This window comes from Musca autumnalis, unplaced genomic scaffold (genome assembly GCF_047663935.1).
Source record: "Musca autumnalis isolate F117 unplaced genomic scaffold, ASM4766393v1 scaffold_1, whole genome shotgun sequence".
Lineage (NCBI taxonomy): Eukaryota > Metazoa > Arthropoda > Insecta > Diptera > Muscidae > Musca > Musca autumnalis.
Window position 1 is genome coordinate 253118222 of NW_027411644.1, and position 26382 is coordinate 253144603.

At 34.4% G+C, this 26382-nt stretch overlaps 1 protein-coding gene across 10 annotated transcripts in view; it reads right to left on the bottom strand.

Annotated features, from left to right (window-relative positions):
• The window catches only part of Doa (CDC like kinase darkener of apricot), a 470031-nt gene that overhangs the window by 122606 nt on the left and 321043 nt on the right, over positions 1 to 26382 (bottom strand). For all 10 annotated transcript variants that reach the window (XM_073960768.1, XM_073960767.1, XM_073960746.1 and 7 more), the window contains one exon: positions 10011 to 10206. In XM_073960768.1, the coding sequence (XP_073816869.1) occupies positions 10011 to 10206 (196 nt within the window). The remainder of the gene's footprint in view (positions 1 to 10010; positions 10207 to 26382) is intronic.

Below are 26382 nucleotides of genomic sequence, written 5' to 3' on the forward strand. Positions count from 1 at the left end.
TTTTTTAACCCCCACAAGCGCCACATCACATAGAAGACGTCAGTCAGTTGCTTGCGCACGCATCACTGCAGTGTATCGTGCAACAAGACAGCAACAAGAACAACAACAAAACAACTACATTTACTACAAGTTCATTTTGACAGTTCGTCCCCTTTAATTTTGGTTCTTGTTTGTCTTTGGCACAACACTTGTGACGTCATGCATTAGGAAAATTTATTTCAAGAAGAGGGAGTTCCTATTTCTCTCTGTCACTCTCCCACCCTCTGAGAGAAGTAAATTTCAGAAAGCAAATGTTTTGATATTTTGCAGATCAAGAAAAACGAAAAATAAAACAAATGAAAGGTGGATGAAATGAGAAAATTGGCGATCATCTTGGAAAGAAAATCCATTGCCTTTCAAGCAAAGGAGAGAAAGAGCAAATTGCTCTTTAATCAAAAGGAAGAAAACTTATGAAGAACCATATGATTTCGAAGTTTACAAACATTTTGGCAAAGAGTATAAGTGAGAAAAATTCAACAAGCTTTCAAACTAGACGTTTGACAACTGAAAAGCTATCTTAAGCATTTGTGGCACCCTGTGCAAAACACATGGTGTCCAAAAATATATTTAATTTCTATTTAATATGGGAACGAATCGACTGTGAGATGCACTACACAGTGAGGAAATTGAGAGAAAACCCATCATCAGAAAACTGTGGAAATGTTTCCAATGGAAAAAACATCCTCAGTATACTGAGGAAATTTTTTCTATAGAAAAAACCATCCTCAGAGTACTGAGGAAATTTTTTCTACAGAAAAAACCATCCTCAGAGAACTGAGGAAATTTTTTCTATAGAAAAAACCATCCTCAGAGAACTGAGGAAATTTTTTCTATAGAAAAAACCATCCTCAGGGTAATGAGGAAATTTTTTCTATAGAAAAAACCATCCTCAGAGTACTGAGGAAATTTTTTCTATAGAAAAAACCATCCTCAGAGTACTGAGGAAATTTTTTCTATAGAAAAAACCATCCTCAGAGTGCTGAGGAAATTTTTTCTATAGAAAAAACCATCCTCAGATTACTGAGGAAATTTTTTCTATAGAAAAAACCATCCTCAGAGTACTGAGGAAATTTTTTCTATAGAAAAAACCATCCTCAGAGTACTGAGGAAATTTTTTCTATAGAAAAAACCATCAGAGTACTGAGGAAATTTGTTCTATAGAAAAAACCATCCTCAGAGTACTGAGGAAATTTGTTCTATAGAAAAAACCATCCTCAGAGTACTGAGGAAATTTGTTCTATAGAAAAAACCATCCTCAGAGTACTGAGGAAATTTGTTCTATAGAAAAAACCATCCTCAGAGTACTGAGGAAATTTGTTCTATAGAAAAAACCATCCTCAGAGTACTGAGGAAATTTGTTCTATAGAAAAAACCATCCTCAGAGTACTGAGGAAATTTGTTCTATAGAAAAAACCATCCTCAGAGTACTGAGGAAATTTGTTCTATAGAAAAAACCATCCTCAGAGTACTGAGGAAATTTGTTCTATAGAAAAAACCATCCTCAGAGTACTGAGGAAATTTGTTCTATAGAAAAAACCATCCTCAGAGTACAGAGGAAATTTGTTCTATAGAAAAAACCATCCTCAGAGTACTGAGGAAATTTTTTCTATAGAAAAAACCATCCTCAGAGTACTGAGGAAATTTGTTCTATAGAAAAAACCATCCTCAGAGTACTGAGGAAATTTGTTCTATAGAAAAAACCATCCTCAGAGTACTGAGGAAATTTGTTCTATAGAAAAAACCATCCTCAGAGTACTGAGGAAATTTTTTCTATAGAAAAAACCATCCTCAGAGTACTGAGGAAATTTTTTCTATAGAAAAAACCATCCTCAGAGTACTGAGGAAATTTTTTCTATAGAAAAAACCATCCTCAGAGTACTGAGGAAATTTTTTCTATAGAAAAAACCATCCTCAGAGTACTGAGGAAATTTTTTCTATAGAAAAAACCATCCTCATAGTACTGAGGAAATTTTTTCTATAGAAAAAACCATCCTCAGAGTACTGAGGAAATTTTTTCTATAGAAAAAACCATCCTCAGAGTACTGAGGAAATTTTTTCTATAGAAAAAACCATCCTCAGAGTACTGAGGAAATTTTTTCTATAGAAAAAACCATCCTCAGAGTACTGAGGAAATTTTTTCTATAGAAAAAACCATCCTCAGAGTACTGAGGAAATTTTTTCCATAGAAAAAACCATCCTCAGAGTACTGAGGAAATTTTTTCTATTGAAAAAACCATCCTCAGAGTACTGAGGAAATTTTTTCTATTGAAAAAACCATCCTCAGAGTACTGAGGAAATTTTTTCTATAGAAAAAACTCTGAGGATGTACTGACGAAATTTTTTCTATAGAAAAACCACCAGTTCTATACAAAAAACCATCTTCAGAGTACAGAGGAATTTTTTTTTCTATAGAAAAAAAAACACTTCAGTTTTCATGTTTTTTTGGTAAAAAAAAAAAATTCTCTGGTGTCCCTAAGTTTTCTAAGGACGGTTTTTTCTATAGAAAAAATTTCCTCAGTTTTCTTAGGACGGTTTTTTCAATAGAAAAAAATTTCTTCAATATTCTGATTACGGGGTTTTCTATAGAAAAAATTTCCTCAGTTTTCTGAGGACATTTTTTCTATAGAAAAACATTTCTCAATTTTATGAGGTCGGTTTTGTCTATAGAAAAAAATTTCCTCAGCTTTCTGAGGACGGTTTTTTTTCTATAGAAAAAAATTCCTCAGTTTTCTGAGGACGGTTTTTTCTATAGAAAAAAAAATCCTCAGTTTTCTGAGGACGGTTTTTTATATAGAAAAAATTGACTCAGTTTTCTGAGGACGGGTTTTCTCTAAAGAAAAAAATGCCTCAGTTTTCTGAGGACGGAATTTATTTCTATAGAAAAAATTTCCTCAGTTTTCTGAGGACGCCTTTTTCTTTAGAAAATATTTCCTCAGTTTTCTGAAGATGGGTTTTTCTATAGATAAAATTTCCTCAGTTTTCTGAGGACGGTTTTTTCTATAGAAAAAAATTTTCTTATTCTTCTGAGGACGGTTTTTTCTATAGAAAAAAAAATTTCTCATTTCTCTGAGGACGGTTTTTTATATAGAAAAAATTTAATTAGTTTCTGAGGACTGTTTTTTCTATAGAAAAAAATTCCTCAGTTTTCTGAGGACGGTTTTTTCTATAGAAAAAAGTTAAAAATGTTGCAAATGCCAATCAAACTTAAAAAAATAATAAAAAAAAAAAAATAATGAAAATATGGAGTTAGTACAATTAGACATGTCACACATGTATCACAAAACAGCACACCAAAATTCTGCATTCAAATTCGTTTCTCCCTCTCCCGAAAGAGAGAAAGGAAAACATGTTTCAAACTCACAAGATAATCATCGTTATGATCAACAAAATACTCATCCTCTATCCAATCATCGAGATAACGTTCAAACTTCAACTCTGAGCTTAGAACCAAATCAAAGAGATTATGAAAAAGACGCTGAGGACATATTCGACGCCAGGGCGATGGTGTCTTTTCAAATATTTTAATTTTTTCAGCTTCTTCATTAGCTTTGATGTCTTCTTCGGCTTTTTGTATCGCATAATGTTGGGCAGCAAGTATTTGTTCTAATTTCCGAAAGAAATCAATGGTGACGGCGAAAAACGAGAAAAACGTTTCGAAGTTCGATATAAAACGCAACGAGGCTGATAAAACGCGCACGCTTCTTTTTGAGGAGCAACAAATTTTATTCTTTTTAAGAAGATAAACCCCCAAAATTACACAATTGAAACTGAAACTGACTGACTGTGACAAAACAAAATTGAGGACAATCAACGGCGATATGATAAATGACAAACTGACTGATAGGGCCCTGAGAGGCGGCAAAATCAAAGGAAAAAATGGCAACACAAAAAACTCTGGTATGGGATGAGATAGTTAAGGTAATAATGAAAGTGGAAATGAATGAAAACGAAGATTCAAAACAAAATAGATTGGCCACACAAAAGAGACAACCATTAAAAAAAGCAGAAACGAAATACAACAAATAAAATGTCAAACAAATTGATTTCAATTAAATTAAGACAAATTATTTTTAGGTGCCAGAAAAACACGAACGAACAGACGAAAAATTACCAAGAGCACATGAACTTGATCTGATTGGGGTTTAGTAGTAAATATCAATACAATAAAACAAAACCTTGCATAGTTTCTTTCTTTTCTTATCAATAGCGTACATGCTACCTAAGAATGGCTCTCCTCTCTCTTTGTGGACCACAATTTAACCTTACCAAATAATCACTGTCATGATCGGCAAAATACTCATCGACTATCCAATCTTCCTCAATGTAGGGTTTATACAACACGGATGTGGCATAGACCAAATCATGGAGTATTTCAAGCTTTTTGGGTGGAGATAATTCACGCATTTTGTAATAGCATGGCACCGTGGAGTTTTCAAATGTTTCCGCAGCCAATTGTTGTTTTTCCAAATAACGTTTAAAAAATAACATTTTTAGTTGATTTTTTTCCAATTCACGTGTCGTCGCCTTAACAGAAATGATCTCGCGCCCCAAGCTTTCGCCACACAACTAAATTGTTGAGTATTGGGGTTCATTGGTTCTCTGTGAATTTTCACAAATCGGCGTAACAAGCGAAAGAGGAGTGTTTTGGCAAGCTGTTAATTAGTGAGTAATTATGTTTCAGTCATCATCATCGGTCAGACTCATTGGCGTACAAACAGTGAAGAACGAATGTGGAGGAACAAATAGTGACAAGTAGAAAACAGGTGTTGGTGTATGGCATTTGAGGGAATTTGTGATTTCTATACCAACAAGGCCAAGAGAGCTTAAATGTTAATAACGTAAAGTTCATAACCTTTGGCGACTATAAGAACGTTGGGGGAGGGCAAAAGGACAATTCTCAATAGATTTTTTCTATAGAAAACCATCCTCAGAAAATGGGGGAATTTTTTTCTATAGAAAACGAACCTCAGAAAGCTGAGGATATATTTTCTATAGAAAACACCATCATCAAAAAACGAAGGAACTTCTTTTCTGTGGAAAAACAATCATCAGAATAATGAACAACATTTTCTATTAAAAAAACCATGCTTAGGGTCCTGAGAATTTTTTTCTATAGAAAAAGCAATCCTCAGGTTATAGAGGACATTTTTTCTATAGGAAAAATAACCTCACAAATCTTTTCTATAGAAATAACCATTCTTAGAAAAAAAGCGTTTGATAGAAAAAACCATCCTCAGAAAACTGACGAAATTTTTTCTATAGAAAAAACCATCCTTGGGAAGCGGAGAAAATGTTTTCCTATAAAAAAAACCATCCTCGGAGACCTGAAAAATGTTTTTCTATAGAAAAAAGCATCCTCAGAGACCTGAGGATTTTTTTTCTATAGATAAAATCATTCTCAGAGTACTCAGGACATTTTTTATAGAAAAAAAAACTTCTATAGAAAAAACCATCCTCAGGGTCCTGAGGAAATGTTTTTATAGAAAAAGCCATTCTCAGGGTTTCGAGGAAATTTTTTCTATAGAAAAAACCAACCTCAGGGTACTATAGAAAAAACCATCATCAGTTTACTGAGGAAATTTTTTCTATAGAAAAAACTATCCTCAGGTTACTGAGGACATTTTTTTATAGAAAAAAACATCCTCATGTTACTTAGGAAATTTTTTCTATAGAAAAAACCATACTCAGTTTACTGAGGAAATTTTTTCTATAGAAAAAAACCATTCTCAGGATACTGAGGACATATTTTCTATAGAAAAAACCATCCTCAGGTTACTGAGGAAATTTTTTTCCACAGAAAAAACCATCCTCAGGTTACTGAGGAAATTTTTTCTATAGGTTACTGAGAAAATTTTTTCTATAGAAAAAACCATCCTCAGGTTACTCAGGAAATTTTTTCTATAGAAAAAACCATCCTCAGGGTACTGAGGAAATTTTTTCTATAGAAAAAACCATCCTCAGGGTACTGAGGAAATTTTTTCTATAGAAAAAACCATCCTCAGGGTACTGAGGAAATTTTTTCTATAGAAAAAACCATCCTCAGGGTACTGAGGAAATTTTTTCTATAGAAAAAACCATCCTCAGGGTACTGAGGAAATTTTTTCTATAGAAAAAACCATCCTCAGGGTACTGAGGAAATTTTTTCTATAGAAAAAACCATCCTCAGGGTACTGAGGAAATTTTTTCTATAGAAAAAACCATCCTCAGGGTACTGAGGAAATTTTTTCTATAGAAAAAACCATCCTCAGGGTACTGAGGAAATTTTTTCTATAGAAAAAACCATCCTCAGGGTACTGAGGAAATTTTTTCTATAGAAAAAACCATCCTCAGGGTACTGAGGAAATTTTTTCTATAGAAAAAACCATCCTCAGGGTACTGAGGAAATTTTTTCTATAGAAAAAACCATCCTCAGGGTACTGAGGAAATTTTTTCTATAGAAAAAACCATCCTCAGGGTACTGAGGAAATTTTTTCTATAGAAAAAACCATCCTCAGGGTACTGAGGAAATTTTTTCTATAGAAAAAACCATCCTCAGGGTACTGAGGAAATTTTTTCTATAGAAAAAACCATCCTCAGGGTACTGAGGAAATTTTTTCTATAGAAAAAACCATCCTCAGGGTACTGAGGAAATTTTTTCTATAGAAAAAACCATCCTCAGGGTACTGAGGAAATTTTTTCTATAGAAAAAACCATCCTCAGGGTACTGAGGAAATTTTTTCTATAGAAAAAACCATCCTCAGGGTACTGAGGAAATTTTTTCTATAGAAAAAACCATCCTCAGGGTACTGAGGAAATTTTTTCTATAGAAAAAACCATCCTCAGGGTACTGAGGAAATTTTTTCTATAGAAAAACCCATCCTCAGGGTGCTGAGGAAATTTTTTCTATAGAAAAAACCATCCTCAGGGTACTGAGGAAATTTTTTCAATAGAAAAAACCATCCTCAGGGTACTGAGGAAATTTTTTCTATAGAAAAAACCATCCTCAGGTTACTGAGGAATTTTTTTCTATAGAAAAAACCATCCTCAGGTTACTGAGGAAATTTTTTCTATAGAAAAAACCATCCTCAGGTTACTGAGGAAATTTTTTCTATAGAAAAAACCATCCTCAGGTTACTGAGGAAATTTTTTCTATAGAAAAAACCATCCTCAGGGTGCTGAGGAAATTTTTTCTATAGAAAAAAACATCCTCGGGGTACTGAGGAAATTTTTTCTATAGAAAAAACCATCCTCATGTTACTGAGAAAATTTTTTCTATAGAAAAAACCATCCTCAGGGTACTGAGGAAACCATCCTCAGGGTACTGAGGAAAATTTTTCTATAGAAAAAACCATCCTCAAGGTACTGAGGAAATTTTTTCTATAGAAAAAACCATCCTCAGGGTGGTACTGACGAAATTTTTTATATAGAAAAAACCATCCTCAGGGTGGTACTGAGGAAATTTTTTCTATAGAAAAAAACCATCCTCAAGGTACTGAGGAAATTTTTTCTATAGAAAAAACCATCCTCAAGGTACTGAGGAAATTTTTTCTATAGAAAAAACCATCCTGAGGAAATTTTTTCTACGGAAAAACCATTCTTAGTGCACTGAGGAAATTTTTTTTTACAGACAAAACCATCCTCAGGGTGGTACTGAGGAAATTTTTTCTATAGAAAAAACCATCCTCAGGGTGGTACTGAGGAAATTTTTTCTATAGAAAAAACCATCCTCAGGATGGTACTGAGGAAATTTTTTCTATAGAAAAAAACCATCCTCAGGGTGGTACTGAGGAAATGTTTTCTATAGAAAAAACCATCCTGAGGGTACTGAGGAATTTTTTTCTATAGAAAAAACCATCCTGAGGGTACTGAGGAAATTTTTTCTATAGAAAAAACCATCCTCAGGGTACTGAGGAAATTTTTTCTATAGAAAAAACCATCCTCAGGGTACTGAGGAAATTTTTTCTATAGAAAAAACCATCCTCAGGGTACTGAGGAAATTTTTTCTATAGAAAAAACCATCCTCAGGGTACTGAGGAAATTTTTTCTATAGAAAAAACCATCCTCAGGGTACTGAGGAAATTTTTTCTATAGAAAAAACCATCCTCAGGGTACTGAGGAAATTTTTTCTATAGAAAAAACCATCCTCAGGGTACTGAGGAAATTTTTTCTATAGAAAAAACCATCCTCAGGGAACTGAGGAAATTTTTTCTATAGAAAAAACCATCCTGAGGGTACTGAGGAAATTTTTTCTATAGAAAAAACCATCCTCAGGGTACTGAGGAAATTTTTTCTATAGAAAAAACCATCCTCAGGGTACTGAGGAAATTTTTTCTATAGAAAAAACCATCCTCAGGGTACTGAGGAAATTTTTTCTATAGAAAAAACCATCCTCAGGGTACTGAGGAAATTTTTTCTATAGAAAAACCCATCCTCAGGGTGCTGAGGAAATTTTTTCTATAGAAAAAACCATCCTCAGGGTACTGAGGAAATTTTTTCAATAGAAAAAACCATCCTCAGGGTACTGAGGAAATTTTTTCTATAGAAAAAACCATCCTCAGGTTACTGAGGAAATTTTTTCTATAGAAAAAACCATCCTCAGGTTACTGAGGAAATTTTTTCTATAGAAAAAACCATCCTCAGGTTACTGAGGAAATTTTTTCTATAGAAAAAACCATCCTCAGGTTACTGAGGAAATTTTTTCTATAGAAAAAACCATCCTCAGGTTACTGAGGAAATTTTTTCTATAGAAAAAACCATCCTCAGGGTGCTGAGGAAATTTTTTCTATAGAAAAAAACATCCTCGGGGTACTGAGGAAATTTTTTCTATAGAAAAAACCATCCTCATGTTACTGAGAAAATTTTTTCTATAGAAAAAACCATCCTCAGGGTACTGAGGAAACCATCCTCAGGGTACTGAGGAAAATTTTTCTATAGAAAAAACCATCCTCAAGGTACTGAGGAAATTTTTTCTATAGAAAAAACCATCCTCAGGGTGGTACTGACGAAATTTTTTATATAGAAAAAACCATCCTCAGGGTGGTACTGAGGAAATTTTTTCTATAGAAAAAAACCATCCTCAAGGTACTGAGGAAATTTTTTCTATAGAAAAAACCATCCTCAAGGTACTGAGGAAATTTTTTCTATAGAAAAAACCATCCTGAGGAAATTTTTTCTACGGAAAAACCATTCTTAGGGCACTGAGGAAATTTTTTTTACAGACAAAACCATCCTCAGGGTGGTACTGAGGAAATTTTTTCTATAGAAAAAACCATCCTCAGGGTGGTACTGAGGAAATTTTTTCTATAGAAAAAACCATCCTCAGGATGGTACTGAGGAAATTTTTTCTATAGAAAAAAACCATCCTCAGGGTGGTACTGAGGAAATTTTTTCTATAGAAAAAACCATCCTCAGTCTACTGAGGAATTTTTTTCTATAGAAAAAATCATTCTCAGGATACTTTTTTTCTATAGAAAGAAGGGTCCTGAGGAAAAAAATAGAAAAAATCATCCTCAGAGAACACAGAAGATAATTCCATAGGAAAAAATAATACTAGGGAGCTGAGAATTTTTTTATAGAAAAACAATCCTCAGAGAACCTCCTGAATACGGTTTATATTTTTTTTAATCTTCGTTTTTAAAACTATTCCTAATATCTTAAATCTACCTTAAGAAGAAATATTTGTTAAACCAGCTTTATGTTTGCATTAAATAGTATAGTTTTAACACAAAAAATTATGCATTATTTGAGTAAAAGAAGAATTTTGTTTCAAACACCATTATAAAAATAATAAACTAAAAAATAATTAGAAAATAACCAAAATAATTTGCCAAAAATATTCAATAAGAAATTATTAATTAAGGTTACTTGATTTTAATGTGAAAAGTTAATTATTTAATTATAACAATAAAAATAATTTATAATTAATAATAATACGAACAATAACCTAACCAACAAAAACTAATTCCCTGCATATAAAATGAAAACGTTTTTACCTTAGAATGCGATCTCCGATTATTGCGTCCACTGTCCCTTTCATCCTTGGCACGGTCACGATGACGACGTCGTGAGCTTGAGTGTGAGGTATCATCTCTGTAACGATATTTATTATGGACACGACGGCCCGAGGTGGGTGACTTACGGTGTGAACGTTTCGAACGCTCCTTGCGTCGACGTGATGAACTATCAAAGCTAGAAGGAGAAGAAAAAGAAAAAGGAGAAATAAACATATTAATTAGTTATGAAGTGGGAAAAATATTTTTATTATTTAAGGATAGAAATGACCTGGGATATCAGGATGTTTCTTTGCCATCAATAATTATGGCCTATTGAAATTGCAATTCTCTGTTTGTTATTTGTTAAAAATTTTGCTCAATGAATATTCTCAATTGCGCTATTTGTTGTTTTGTTAGTATTTTTTTTTTCTTTCTTTCAATTTTCATTTTCTTTCTCTTTTTGAATGAATAAAATTATTTGTTGTCATTACAAAGGAATGAAACGAAAAATGCCTGTTTATTTTCAAAATACAATTTAATAATACAAATAATAATACAAGCAGCAAGCATGCACAGTGTTTTCGTAAAGTTATAACGTAACTTAAGGATGGGCGAAGGTAACATACAAAACATGAGAGAGGGACCTGAATTATGGTTGCTCTTTGTAAAATAAACTAATGTGCTCGGACGATTTTGCGGGAATGTTCGGAATTATTAACACATCGACCTGCACATACAGTGGGAGCTTAATTTCCACAGAAAATTACCAATTATTTTTCTGTAGAAAAAACAGTCCTCAGAAACTGAGGAATATTTGTCTAAAGAAAAAAAACATCCGCAGAAAACGGAGGAAATGTTTTTCTATGGAAAAGAAAACTCAGAAAACAGTGGGAGGAGTTTCATCTCCACAGTGCATATGGGGGTGAACAATTAGGCTGACTTAGTGGGGGATATTCTCATATTCCTCGCGTGAAAGAACTCAGCAAGATAAATGAAATAGAAATTTATCCTGGCACATATAATATCAACGGAGGAACCTGGCGTCATGAACGTGGAATTACAGGAATATAGAGGGGAACACCATGCTTCACTCTATGGAGTTTGGACGGACTTCTTGTTTCTGAGCTCTACATATGATAGCTTAGAACGGCTGACGGTATAAAAGCCTTCAGTCAGGTCCAATGTGACATGGTCTGTTCTGCTTGAGATCGGCTAATATGTATAAAAATGGCATGTAGTGCTGTTATGGTATTTTGCTGCTTTCGAAACCCGTATTATCCGCAGCAGGATAGCATCCTCCTTTGCTGGGGAGGAGAAGGCCTCAAGTATCTTCGCAACTGGCGACAATTTTAAGATCAGTATGTATGATTCGCCTTTGGTGGAATCCGTGCCTGACTTCTGGTTCATCTAGCTTCTATAGCATCACCATTGAAATTTTGTCAGTTCCATGCGCATTGGATGGGGTTTCTATGATACTTCTCATAGAAGATCAATGAATCTTCACATACAATATCGATGGATCTTCATGTAGAAGATCAATGTGTCTTCTCATAGCAGATTGAAGAACCTTCTCATAACAAATATATCGATTTACGCACTGTGAATCTTCTAAAAGATGATTGATGATCTTCTCATAGAATATCGTTGAATCTTCTCACAGAAGATCAATGAATATTCTCTTAGAAGATCGACTAAACTTCTCATAGAAAAAGATTATCCTTTCCACAGAAGATCTAAGGATCTTATCATAGTAGATCGATGCATCTTCTCATAGAAGATCGAGATATCTTCTCATAGAAGATCGATGGATCTTCTCATAGAAGATCGATGGATCTTCTGATAGTAGAACGATGGATCTTCTCATAGAAGATCGAGAGATCTTGTGATAGTAGATCGAAGGATCTTCTCATAGAAGATCGATGCATCTTCTCATAGAAGATCGAGATATCTTCTCATAGAAGATCGATGGATCTTATCATAGAAGATCAATGGATCTTTTTATAGAAGATCGAAGATCGATGGATCTTCTTATAGAAGATCGAGATATCTTCTCATAGAAGATCGATGGATCTTCTCATAAAAGATCGATGGATCTTCTCATAAAAGATCGATGGATCTTCTCATAAAAGATCGATGGATCTTCTCATAGAAGATCGATGGATCTTCTCATAGAAGATCAAGAGATCTTGTGATAGTAGATCGAAGGATCTTCTCATAGAAGATCGATGGATCATCTCATAGAAGATCGATGGATCTTCTCATAGAAGATCGAGATATCTTCTCATAGAAGATCGATAAATCTTCTCATAGAAGAACGATAAATCTTCTCATAGAAGATCGAGAGATCTTGTCATAGTAGATCGATGGATCATCTCATAGAAGATCGATGGATCTTCTCATAGAAGATCGATGGATCTTCTCATAGAAGATCGATGGATCTTCTCATAGAAGATCGATGGATCTTCTCATAGAAGATCGATGATCTTCTCATAGAAGTTCGAGATATTTGCTCATAGAAGATCGATGGATCTTCTCATAGAAGATCGAGAGATCTTGTGATAGTAGATCGATGGATCTTCTCACAGAAGATCGATGGATCTTCTCATAGAAGAGTGGTGGATATTTTGAAAGAAGGTCGATGGACTTTAATTTTGAAGATCGTGAATTTTCTCATAGAAGATCGATGGATTTTCTCGCAAAGGATCGATGGATCTTTTTGAAGGTCGATAGATTTTCTTTAGAAAATCTATGGATTCTCATTGAAAAGGTCAATGGATCGTTGGCCCTTCTCATAGAAGATGGATCTTCGGGTAGAAGATCGATGGATCTTCTTAAAAGATCAATGGATCTTCTTATAGAAGACCGATGGATCTTTTTAAAGAAGGTCGATAGATTTTCCTTAGGAGATCGATGGATTTTCATTAAAAAGGCCAATGGATTTTCTCGTAGAAGATCGATGGATCATTTTAAAGATGGTTGATGGATTTTCATTTAGAAGGTCGATGGATTTTCATTTTGAAGATCGATGGATCTTCTCATAGAAGATCGAGAGATCTGCTCATAGAAGATTGGTGGATCTTATCATAGAATATCAATGGATCTTCTCATAGAAGACCGGTGGATATTCTTATAGAAGAAGATTGGTGGATCTTCTCATAGAAGATCGGTGGATCTTTTCATAGAAGATCGGTGGATCTTCTCATAGAAGATTGGTGGATCTTTTCATAGAAGATCGGTGGATCTTCTCATAGTAGATGTATGGTTTTTTTAAAGAAATTCGAGAGATTTTCTTTTAGAAGACCGATGGACTTCCATTGAAAACGTCAGTGGAAGTATCTACAGTACAAAAAGTGGAGCTATCTATTTGTTCAGCCAGCGATATGCCTCTTCGGAAAATTTCAAGGGTTGAATGCCATAGCTCATGACTTGCTATACCAGCCGGTCATCACCTTCCAACATTGGTTTGTTGTCAGCTAGAACACAGCTGTTATTTGGCGGGATATACACACTCAAGTTCAAGCTATGTAGGCCTATACTGTACAGACTGCACAGTAGTCCCACTTGTATGGGTAGGTGCGACAAAAATTTTTCTAATCGTCGGATCGATCTGATTTTTTCAGAAAATGCTTAAAAGAACTTTAGCCAAAAATCATCAACATGGGTCTAATTTTTCCTATAGCCCCCATATAGCGATACCACCCGACTTCAGTTGTTTTGAAGCTTTTATCTACATTTTCTGCTCGAATTGGCTGTAATTTGGTATTTTGAGTTCCCAGTAGTCAGAAACATTTTGCACGAAAAACTGTGGTTTTGGTATAGTCCCCATATAATGGTACCTACCGATTTCAGGTATTTTGAAGTTTTTACCTCCAAAATACCCCTCAGTAATGTTGGCAACATTTCCTGAGTATTTCATCCATGTAAAAGTTCTCTACAGGCGGTGTCTTAGGACACGCCGCTCGGACTCGACGATAAACTGCAGGTCCCATATCATTGAGCTAATATGAATCGGGGTGCAGTCATTGATATGAGAGAAATCCCCTTGTCCCGCCTGAGATGTTTGTGGAGCAATTATATATAAGGAGTAATATAAGTAGTTATTTTTGTTTACATTACATTATAATGGGTTTCATAATGACTAGAGGATCCGATGTTTTCGCTGTGTAAGGTTTGTTTTTTTTTTAATAAGCGAGAACATTATCCTTTTCCGACTCATAAAATCCAATCCATCAAATCTCAGTGATCTTTCCACGAAAACAATCGAAGCCCAATGCAGTCTTTCGTATATATAGAACATTATTGATCATTAAATATTTTCCTTATATTCGACACGTCTGCATAAATTCTGATGTTTTTCCGTCCTGTCTGACAAACTTGTGCACAAATTCTTTCTTTTTGGCTGATTCATATTTATTTATTCATGTCACTGTGCAATGTATCTATGCAGACATCTGCACTTAACATAAATATGAAAAGAAAATTAATACAACAAATGCAACAAAAACACACATACTGCACAAAATAAACAAAAATACGAGATGTAAATGTGAAGAAAAACACATGTAAACGCCAACATGTTCACGCAAAAGTAATGCAATTGAAGCTTACAAACAATGTTACAAGTTTGACACGTTAGAAAAGCGGAAATTAAAAGTAATCGATAATTTATTTAATTTCACTTATAAGTTTAAAAAGACACACACATTCACATTTAGATACCTTAATAATTTCGATTTAAATGTCATATCACTAAAATTTCTTCCCATCAATAGTGAATATTTAAAACACATTCTTCGTTAAGCGATTTTCAGGTGACAACAACAATTGAACGCCAAAGGCATTAAACCATTAAAACTAAGCCAAGCAAACAAAATTTTGGCCAAAAACAATTAAACTAAAATTCCTTGTTAATAATTTTCCTTATATGTTCTTTGTTGGTTTGGCTTCTTATGGTGCTATTATTGTTGAGGTTGCTGTTTTTCGATTCTCGTTTTCCACTAATACTGTTGTTGTTGCTGTTGCGGCCACCACATCACAATGCTGCTGCTGATCATCTTCGGCACATTGTGTTGTACTTTTTTGAAAAGCTTAAATAATACTAAAATTTAAATTTGATCATTTATTGTTCTAAAGAGCCACCACAACAAACCAACCCATCATCTTCCTCAGAAACGTCAGCAGATAAATTCTCAACAACAACAAAAAGTTTTTGCTGCTTATTGTTGTTGGGAATTTTCAATTGTAATTATGACCAGAGTAAACATCAGAAGCACCACCAATAATAGCAGAGGATCATAAGAGTAAAAGCAAGAAGAAAAAAAAAATAGGGAAATATTATGATGCGGTAGCTGCTGCTGCACTCAAATTCAAAACAATAGAAAAAAACACAAATGTGCGGAGGAGGTGATAGGCCCGGCATTCCCAGTCACACACACAAGTAGACAATGCAAATAAATTAATAAATTAGCCACAAATTGAATTATATCTGTACCAAGAAGAAGAAGAAAACGTGTGCCACTCAGCCAAAGAAGTATTGCCTCAGAGCGCTAGGTCAAGAGATAATGATATGTAGCAGCAGAAGTAGCGGCAGCAGCGGTATCAATGATCACATGCAAATAATGAGAATTTATTGTATGATGCATAAATATTAGGGTGGTTGAGATTAGTTTATACGATAAAAAATATGCCTCTTTAAAATATAATTTAGACCCCAAGCATGTTGGGACAAAATCCGTTACAGACAATTTGGTCGTCCGTGACCGATTTGATGTAAACTTTGCACTTGCAATATTTTGTACATCATGTTTGAAGATGAACCATATCGGTCCACTACTTCGAGTACTACTCCAGAAAAGTTCAACATTTTTCGCGGGAATGATGCGCGATAAATGGATAGCGAGTAACCGATTTCGTCCTTACTTAGCGCATCGTAATATTTCTACAAGACATAGATCAAATTTTTTTGTAGAAATGCGGTGTAAGACCAGCTCTCGGATCGTTTAGAAATATTTTTCATCACATTTTTTGCGGGGGCAAGTCATGGAAAAATAATAGTTTTCTATTAAAAGACCCATTGACTACTGTGATAAGTTCCATTGATCTTGTATGAGCATATCCATTGATCTTGTATGAGCATATCCATTGATCTTCTATGAGAAGATCCATGTATCACTGTCGATCTTTTATGAGAAGATCCATTGATCTTCTATGTGAAGATCAAATGATATTCAATAAGAAGACCCCCTGATTTTCTATTAAATGATCCATCGATCTTCTTTTAGCGGGTAACTGCCCACCGAACTGTTATGAGAAGATCCATCGATCTTCTATGAGAAGATAAATTGATCTTCTAAGTGAAAATCGATTGATCTTTAAAGGTATATCCATTCAGTCTTAATGAGCATATCCTTCGATTTCCTATGAGAAGATCCTTCGATCTACTATAAGAAGATCCCTTGATCATCTATAAGATCCTTCGATATTCTATGGGAAGATCATTCGATATTCTATGAGAAGGCCCCTTAATCTTCTATGAGAGGATCAATCGATCTTCCATGAGAAGCTCCACCAATTTTCTATGAGAAGATCTTTTGATCTTCTAGAAAAGATCCGTTGATCTTCCATGCTAAGTTCCACTGCTCTTCTATGAGGACATCCTTCGTTTTTTTATTAGAAGATCAAGTGGTCTTCTTTAGCGAGATCCATCGATATTCAAAGAGAATACTCATTGACATTTTATGAGAGGATTCGCCGAGAGACGACCTTCTTTGAGAACATTTAGAGGCTTGCACTTAGACGAATAGATTGTCGATGGAATCTATGAGAAAAACCATCGAAGAGAATAATCCTTCTCATAGAATATCGATGAATCTTTTGACAGAAGATCGATGAATCTTCTCATAAAAGATCGATGTATATGCTCATGACAGATTTGCGATCTAAGAGAAGATCGATAGATATTTTATAAGAAGATCAATAGGTCTTCTTATAGGAGTCAACACATGCAAAGATAATGATTCTCTATAAGAAGATCCATTTATCACTATGTGAAGATCCATTGATCTTCTATGTGAAGATCTATTGATTTTCTATAAGATCCATTGATCTTTTATGAGAAGATCTATTGATTTTCTATAGAAGCTCTTTTGATTTTCTATAAGAAGATCTATAAGAATAAAAAATGATCCATCGATCTTCTTTTAGATGATCACTGTCCATCGAGCTGTCATAAGAAGATCCATCGGTCTTCTATGAGAAGGTCCATCGCTCTACTGTGAGAAGATAAATTGATATTCTATGTGAAGATCAATTGAACTTTAAGGGTATATCCATTTAGTGTTTATGAGAAAATCCTTAGATTTTCTATGAGAAGATCCTTTGATCTTCTATGAGAAGATCCTTCGATCTTTTATGACAAGATCCTTCGATCTTCTATGAGAAGATCCTTTGATCTTCTATGAGAAGATCCTTCGATCTTCTATGAGAAGATCCTTCGATCTTCTATGAGAAGATCTTCTCCTAGAAGACCTTCTTCCATAGATCTGTCATGAGAAGATCCTTCGATCATCTGTGAGTAGATCCTCCGATCTATTGATCTCCAATGAAAAGATGTATTGATCACTATGAGAAGATCCATCGATTTTCTATGAGAAGTTCTATCGATCGTCTATGAGAAGATCCTTCGATCCTCCATGAGAAGATAAATGGGTCTTCGATCTTATCATGAAAGAGCGAGAAGAGTGAGAAGACACAATAATTTTCATAGAGAAGATCCATTGATTTTATACGTGAGGATGCTTCGGTGAGATGATCCACCCATCTTCCATAAGAAGATCTTTCGATGTTCTAAAAAGGGCTTTTATGAGAAATTCTTGTGATATTCTACTTTGAGCAGATACGTCTTCTATAAGAAATTCCACTGACCTTTTCATGAAAGTCCATCGATCTTCTAAAAGAAAATCTCTCGAATTTCTTTCCTTCGACCTTCTTTGAAAATATCCACCGATCTTCAATGAGAAGATCCATCGATTTTCTATGAGAAGCTCCATCGATCGTCTATGACAAGATCCATCGATCCTTCATGAGAAGATAAATGGGTCTTCGATCTTATCATGAAAGAACGATATTCTATGAGAAGACGCATTGATCTTCATAAAGAAGATCCATTGATCTTCCATGAGAAGATCTTTCGATATTCTATAAGATGATCCTCCGATCTTTTATGGGAAGATGTTTCAATCTTCTATGAGAACATTATTAGATATTCTATGAAAAAATTCTTTGGTCTTATATGAAAATATCAATCGACCTTCTATTATAAATTTCACTGATATTCTAATAGAAGATCCATCGATCTTCTCTGAGAAGGTTGACCGAACTTCTGTGAGAAGATAAATTGATGTGCTACGTGAAGATCGATTGATCTCTAAGGGAAGATCCATTCAGCTTTTATGAGGAGATCCTTCGATTTCCTGTGAGAAGATTACCAGATCTTCTATAACCTTCTAACAGAAAATAAATTGATCCTCTATGAAGAAGTTCGATCAATTTTCTATGAGAAGATCCGCTAATCTTCTATGAGAAGGTCGACTTATCTTCTATGAGTATTATCTTTCTTATGAGAACATCCTTCCATATTTTATTGTACGCTTCAGTTGTCTCCTTTGGCGAGTTGCTTCGATCTTCAAAAAGAATAAGCACCGAATACTCATTGATCAGCTATGAGAGGATTTGTCGAGAGACGATCTTCTTTGAGACTCGAAACAACCACTGTCTATGGGAAAATCCATGGAAGAGAATAGTAGGTCGATTAATCTTCTCACCGAAGATCGATGGGTATTCTCATGGTAGATCGCTGGATACACTGAGTATTTAAAAGAAGATCGAAGGATTTTTTATTAGAAGATCAATCATATTATAGAATATCATTCAATCGTCTTTAAGATGATCACTGTATCCACCAATCTGCCACCAGAAGATCCTTTGATTTCCTATGAGAAAATCCATCGATTTTTACGAGAAAATCGTTCGACGTTTATTAGAAGATTTACGATCTACTACTAGAACAATCGATCAATCGATCTTTTCCGAGAATATCCATCGGTCTTCTCCGAGAATATCCATCGATCTTCTTCGAGAATATACCTCGATCTTCTCCGAGAATAAACGTCAGTCTTCTCCGAGAATATCCATCGATCTTCTCCGAGAAATCCATCTATATTCTCTGAGAATATACCACGATCTTCTCCGAGAATATAGATCGATCTTATATGAGAAGACCCATCATGAACGTTTTTTGAAAAGATCCATCGACTTTCTATGAGATGATCTATATATCCATCTTCTATAAGAAGATCCATTGATCTTCCATGAGAATGTCCATTGATCTTCTATGAATAGATCCATCAATTTTCTTTTAATAGCTCCATCGATCCACTATGAGAAAATCCGTTTACTTGCTCTGAGAAGATTCCTCAAACTCCAATGAGATCCGTTGAGCTTCTAAAAGAAGACCCATCGCTATTGTATGAATAGATCCATTGACTTTCAATGTGATGATCAATTGAACGTTTATGAGAAGATCAATTGATTTTCTTGGAAATAGAGTATCTTTGATACTTCTTGTGGAAGATCGATGGATCTTCTCTCTGAAGATCGATGTATCTTTTATTAGAAGATCAATGGTTATTCTTTTAGAAGATCACTAGATCCACCCATCTGTCATGAGAAGATCCATGGATATGTATGAGAAAATACTCTGGTTTTTATTAGAATATCCTGTGATTTCCTATGAGAAGATCTTTCGATCTTCTATGAGAATATATTTTGATATTTCCCTAGAAGATCCATCGATCATGTATGATGAGATCTATTTATCTTTTATGAGATCCATCGACATTTAACGATAAGATCAATTGATCTATAATGGAAGATTAATCGATCTTAAATAAAAAGATCGATTGAGCTTCTATGAGAAGATTCACAGATCTTCTTTGAGAAGATACATCGATCTGCTCATGATAATGATCAATGGATCGTCTATATGAAGATCCAATTCCATGTTTTAAGAGAAGATCCTTCTATATTCCATGAGAGGATCTATCGATAATGTATGAGAAAGTGCATCGATTTTGTATAAGGAGTTCATTCAATCTACAATGAAATAATCCATCAATCTTCTACTGATTCTGTTATGTCAGTGGAAATATTTTCCTGTTATTTTAATAGTTGACCTTTGGACTGTTTTAAACATGTATTTTTTGTTTGGCTTTAGGTCAGAATAATTAAAAATGAAATGAAATTTATGTAAACAAAATTATGTAAAAAACAAAACTCATTGTTTTTTAATTATTCTGACCTAAAGCCAAACAAAAAATACATGTTTGAAATATTTTCCACTGATTTCATATGATAATTGTTCCCCAAACATCCCAGACGGGACAAGAGGGACTTCTGGCATATCAATGAGTGTAACCCGATTCATATTAGCTCAATGATATGGGACCTACTGTTTACCGCCGAGTCCGAACGGCGTGTCTTACAACACCACTAATAGAGAATAGAGAAGTTTTACATTGCTGAAATACTCAGAAAATGTCGCCAACATTACTGAGGGGTATTTTGCCACCGTTGAAAATCTTGATATTGCGTGGCCTGGGAATCGAACCGCAAACCTTCTGAGTGCAGTGCGGATGTGCATACCACTGCACCACGGTGGCACGGATTTCGTGTGATAGCCGTTAACATTTCACATAAATACGAACTAATTAATTTCTCCCAGTGTATAGGGCACCTTGTATACATGTTGCAGCAACATGTATCTGCAACATTTCATACTCGAACATTATCTTTCCAACCATCTACTTGATATGCAAACGTAATTTACTCAAAGTCAAATAAAGAAATGAGAAAAAATCGTTTAAATAAAACCAGTTCTTAATTAAATGATTTTAAGCACACCCGCAATAAAAAAAACGTTCGCTAACAAATATAGCCATTAGCAAATCAAAAGCTTTGGTTTGAGAAACTCTGCGTCATAGTGGCAATAAAAAGCGAAACAAAAAACATATTGCACAAATTGTTATTAAAAAAAAAAACAAAACACATGAAATTCTTTTCTACAAAAATGGTCAGAAAAGTTAATAAACTTTAAAAGCGGACTCATAAAAGCAGCAGAACCTGCAAAACAACAACAAACCAAAAACAGTTGTTGACAATTGACTAAAATAATAATAAAAAAGCAAAACCATTCAACAAATATCTTAATTGTCAATTGATTTTGAATGATAATTACAGATGTGACAAGCAATTGTTGGGAGTAGGAAAATTGTTTTTCAAGAAGAAGGGGGAAAATAAGAAAATTATCAGGGCAATCATGAATATTTCCCTCGGAATTTTCCGCACGGAAACTAATTTTAAAAAGTGAAATTCTTCTAAAATCAATATTTTAGAACGTTAAAAACTATTAGAATCAGTTAATTTTGGTATATTCAGCCGAATCGACAAAGATATTCCCTTTTTGGTCATAAATATGGAAATAAAAATAAAAAATTCCGAAAGTTGGAAAAGAGAACAAATTCCGCAAGGGATTTTTATTCATGATTTCCCTATATATGTCACTCTCTAAAGGCGTTCCGGTACGAATGACTGAAAAACTAAGTACATAAAAAAATTTGAAATATGTTGAAAATTGTTGGAAAATATTTTGAATTTTTAAAATCTCACAAATTTCAATCCACTCTAAAGACATTTTGCATACTTTCTACCAATGTCTACCAAAATTACGTTAATATATCACCCATATGATATTGACGGAAATAATTCTTAATATTTAACAATTTAGAATGGTTGCGGGTAACTCTGTTTATTCATATTTAAATATTTAATTTGGTAAAACATCAACATAGCTGTCCGGCTAGCTAGCTGACTAGAAGTCAGGCAGCACAGGCGTTTAAATCACTACCAATCAATGTGATTTATTTGATTTTTCAAACTTCTCCTCAGGTGATTTGCTTGGCGCCGGCGCGTATTTTTACTGATTCTTATTTCCATTTTATTGTTGTTGTTTATTTTGTTTTTGGTATAGGCATTATGGCCCACAGCCAATAAACACCATCAACATTTGTGTTTCTGTTTTTGGGGAAGATTACCTTGTCTGATACGCCTATATGGTAAATATTTTTTGTGTCTGGTTAGGTCTAGCCACCCAACCAGCCAGCCAGTATGATGGTGGTGGCCACCAGACACAATTTAAACTAGAGTTTGTTTGTTTGTAAGCCTATTTAATGCGTGGTTTAAACTAGGCTATCGTTTATTGGAAATCAATTGTCTGTGAGATACGACAGACAGACAAGACAAATAAATATATGACGAGGGGCTTAGCGAATTTCCTCGATGCGTGTTGTTGGTTGGTATGTTTGTTTTGCCATTTAAATATGGAGTCTAAATATTGCCACTAAACATTGATTTGTTTATTGTAACATTAATCAGAGCGACCACAATAATCTATCGTAAGGTAGTAGCAGTAAAATCATTTGAGAGAAGCAGGGGGAAGAGTTAAGTAGTTAGAAGAAAACCTTCATTGGTAATTTAATCTGTGTTTGGTAGACGCCACCTGTTTTGATAATATTATTATAATAACGAGTTGTTTGTGGAATTACAAAGGTCTTTGGGGTTGTTTAAAAATTTCAATATTTCTATACAACATTTAAATTCTTTTATGGTAGCAAAATTATTTATTACATTCGCTTTTAGCGATTCAGGCAACAAAACTAATTAATAAATGAAACGTCGTATGTTATGTATGGGGACATTGGCAATGATGGAGATTAACGGCCCACTAATTCCAATAAGCACATATCGCTCATTTACTCAAAGAGTGACACATTTCATAAAATCCACTTTCGTGAAAAAAGCGTCTTAAGTTGGCAAATGAAATTTGACTTCCCCGCCTTAAAAATATTGTTGCACAAATGCTAAAATAACTACTTGGAGCATATTTCGGAAACAGCTAGCCAGATATCAGTGCTAAATTTATGTTCAAGATCAAGCATGATTTGAAGTGTTTTAGTGATTCATAAACTCAAAAAACGTGTGTGTTGAATTATGCGATACTCGTTGTAAATGAGCTGTAACTCGACGAGTTTTAGAGATATCAGTATGAACATTTGACACAAGATAAAGTAGAAGTCGTAGAAAAAATAGAAATTGTTAACTCAGAAAACGTATTTTTTGAGTTATGCCACTCTTTGAGTAAATGAGCGATATTGAGTCTTGTAATGATGCACACAGAAAAATATATGTCAGAAATAGGTTTGGATCCAAACAAATATATGTTTGGGACTGGTTGCAAACAAACATATGTTTGGATCCAAACATATGTTCTAAACAAATGCATATATGTTTGCAGCATTTTGTAACATATCTCGATTTTATTTGTTTGGGTACCAACATATTTTTTATGTTAGAACATATTTTTTATAGGTTGAGAGAGGATTTTTGTCAAAGAGCGTAACAACAGGTCTCTCGCTTATTTTATAAGAAAGAGCTGGTATATGATGCAATAGGAGACGCTGAAGCTTCGACCGGAGGGCGTTTTCGCTTTAGTGGTGTGTATGCGGTATTCGGCCAAACGCTTGTGTTTCGTTTGTTGCTGATGCGATATATTCTTCCATAAACAGGTATTTTTCTGTAACTCACAGTTAACCAACCTAGCAAGTGGTATGAATAATTTTTGTTCTCTTTTTTTGCGAGAATGGCAAAGAGCATTTTTTCTTCAGCTTCTTCAAAACAATCGTTGAGTAAAGATGGTAAAATGAGTAGTGTACAGTGTTTTCTTAAAGTAATGTTGATTTTTGTTAATTAAATATCCATATCCAGTAAATTTTATAATTGGAAATTTTATAATTAAATCCAAAAATGCAGTGAGTTACGACTTTTAGTTTCCAAAGATTAGATACTTATTTTAATGGCCCTAATCAAATAATACGTTGTAAGGAAATTTGTAATGACTTTTTTGCTTGGTATGCAGGAAACAAAACAAAATATGTTTTGTTGCTCATGTAAGGTCACACTAGGCAAATATTTGCTCCAGTGGTCGGCAATGTGGGCTTACTGAGAGCAAGTGAGCGTAAATATTCCATTGAAATTTATGCTCACTTGCTCTCACAGTAAGCGCACACAGCCGGTCGCTGGGGGCAAATATTTGCCAAATGCGACCTTACCTTTAGACTAGCATGTAAAATGTATCAGCCAGCTTTGTCGACAGAGATATACCCTCAGCCTGTACTAACCCTCCGATGAGTGAGAAGGTCTAGGGACCTTTTTGCCTTTTCAAACTGAAATTACTCCTACTTTGGCCACTCCCCCCAAACTTAATCTGTATTCCAAGAGTATTGCGCATCTTTTGGAAAAAAATCAAGCCGATCGGAACATTACTTTAGGAGTTATTGAGGTTTTAGTGAGAATAGTACGCGGACGTGTGAATAGGTCCGTATGGACCTTGTACTGAATTTCACTAATAAATGCATGTTTTTGGGCATCATTATAATTTTTTATTGTTTCAACACATAATTTACTTGTTCTAAACACAGAGATCTAGGGGTCGATTATGGGTAGCAACCTAACTCCAGTTGCGTTGCCCACAGCAAATTTAGTAATAGAATTTTCTATTTCCGCAAAAAAATTGAACTTTTTTACAATTAAATTAATAGCTGAAGGTTCAAAACACTGGTATTGATTGAATTTGACAAAAAGTTTAATGGCATGATTTTCCCTTCTGGCAACGCAACTGGAGTTGGGTTGCTATCTATAATCGACCCCCTTTCCTCAAAGACATTAGGGATGATTATAAAAACAAAAAAATTTAAGAAAAACTCGCTGCAACACTTGCGCACAGGTCGGGGGACAAGAAGTACGCGCTCAACAACAATAATTTTTAAACTTTTTCATAATAGTCTAAAGAAAATTCAAGCAAAAATTCACACGGCCATGAAGTTCAGAACTGTCACTCATCGGAGGGCTAATTGAAACTATTATCTGTTGACAATACCGGCTACACAATCAAAATCATTTTTCCCAACAATTGTGTTAGAGGATTTTTAGATTTTTTGGCCCAAAGTTTGGACCATTTAAGTTAAATTTTTTGCACTTTTGAGGGGAAGTACAGACTGAAACTAAGTTTGGACAACATATTACGAAATGTTGGACCGAATCGGCTGATCCGTACGAAAGTTATCGTGCTCCAGCCACTAAACATGGTTCCGTATGACTTTTTACAGCTTTCGGCTCATTTTCTCAGGAGATATGGACTGGTCCTGAAAAACTTGTACCCTGGGGGCAGCGAAAACAAGTTGTTCCAAAAAGAATTAAAGCGATTCGAAAATTTTGTGTGGGAGGTACCCGAATGGAGATGCCATATATAGATATATGTCTCGTAGAAATATTACGTTGTGCAAAGTATGTACCAAATCGGTTACTGCCTATGAGAGTTATTGTGCGCACCATTTTAGCGAACAATTTTGAACTTTTGAAGAGGAAGTTCCTGACCGATATAGATAATTTTCGAACTTAAACTAAGTTTGGACACGACTGTTTCGTTCGAAAGTTATCCTGCGAGTAATGATAGCCTTATCATTACCAATATCCTAATAACCATAATCCTAAAAATCCTTCTCTCCAAAATTAATATATTTAATTTCATTAATCATTTTCTTTGTACTATTTATTTTAACTTATATTTATAACTGATCAGTTTTTAGATTTTATCATTCTCATTATTACAATATTAACACCCTGTATAATTTCTCTTATCGACATATTTTCATTTCCTGTTCAACATATTTTTCATACTTAGTCACTGGGAAATTGTCTTTTAAATTATCATTATTCTGAAAATATATTTTAAAATATTCAATTGGAATAAATTATCAAAAAACTATTTACAAATCCAATTTAATCTGGATAAATAAGCGGTTTACATTATTTGCGCTCCAGCCACTACTCATGATGTCAAAGGGTGTTTACGACTTTTGGACCATTTTCTAAGGTGCAAACTTGCACCATCGTAGTTGTTACAACAACAATCAAAGGGATTCGAGCCACGGGTCTTGAAGTGCATTTTTTCGTAATTTTGTGTGGAAGGTGCCCAATAGAGACCACATTGGAACCTCATTTTGTCTAAAAAAATTACATTATGCAACGTTTTTAGCTTTTGTGAGGGAGATACCCGGAGGTGTGGACCGATATGGCCTATCTACGTACTTAAACTAAGTGAAAAATTACGAGAGCCAAATTTTGGACCGAATCGGTTGATCCGAATCGTTGATCGTGTGCTCCAGCCAGACAGACGGACGGACATAGCTAAATCGACTTC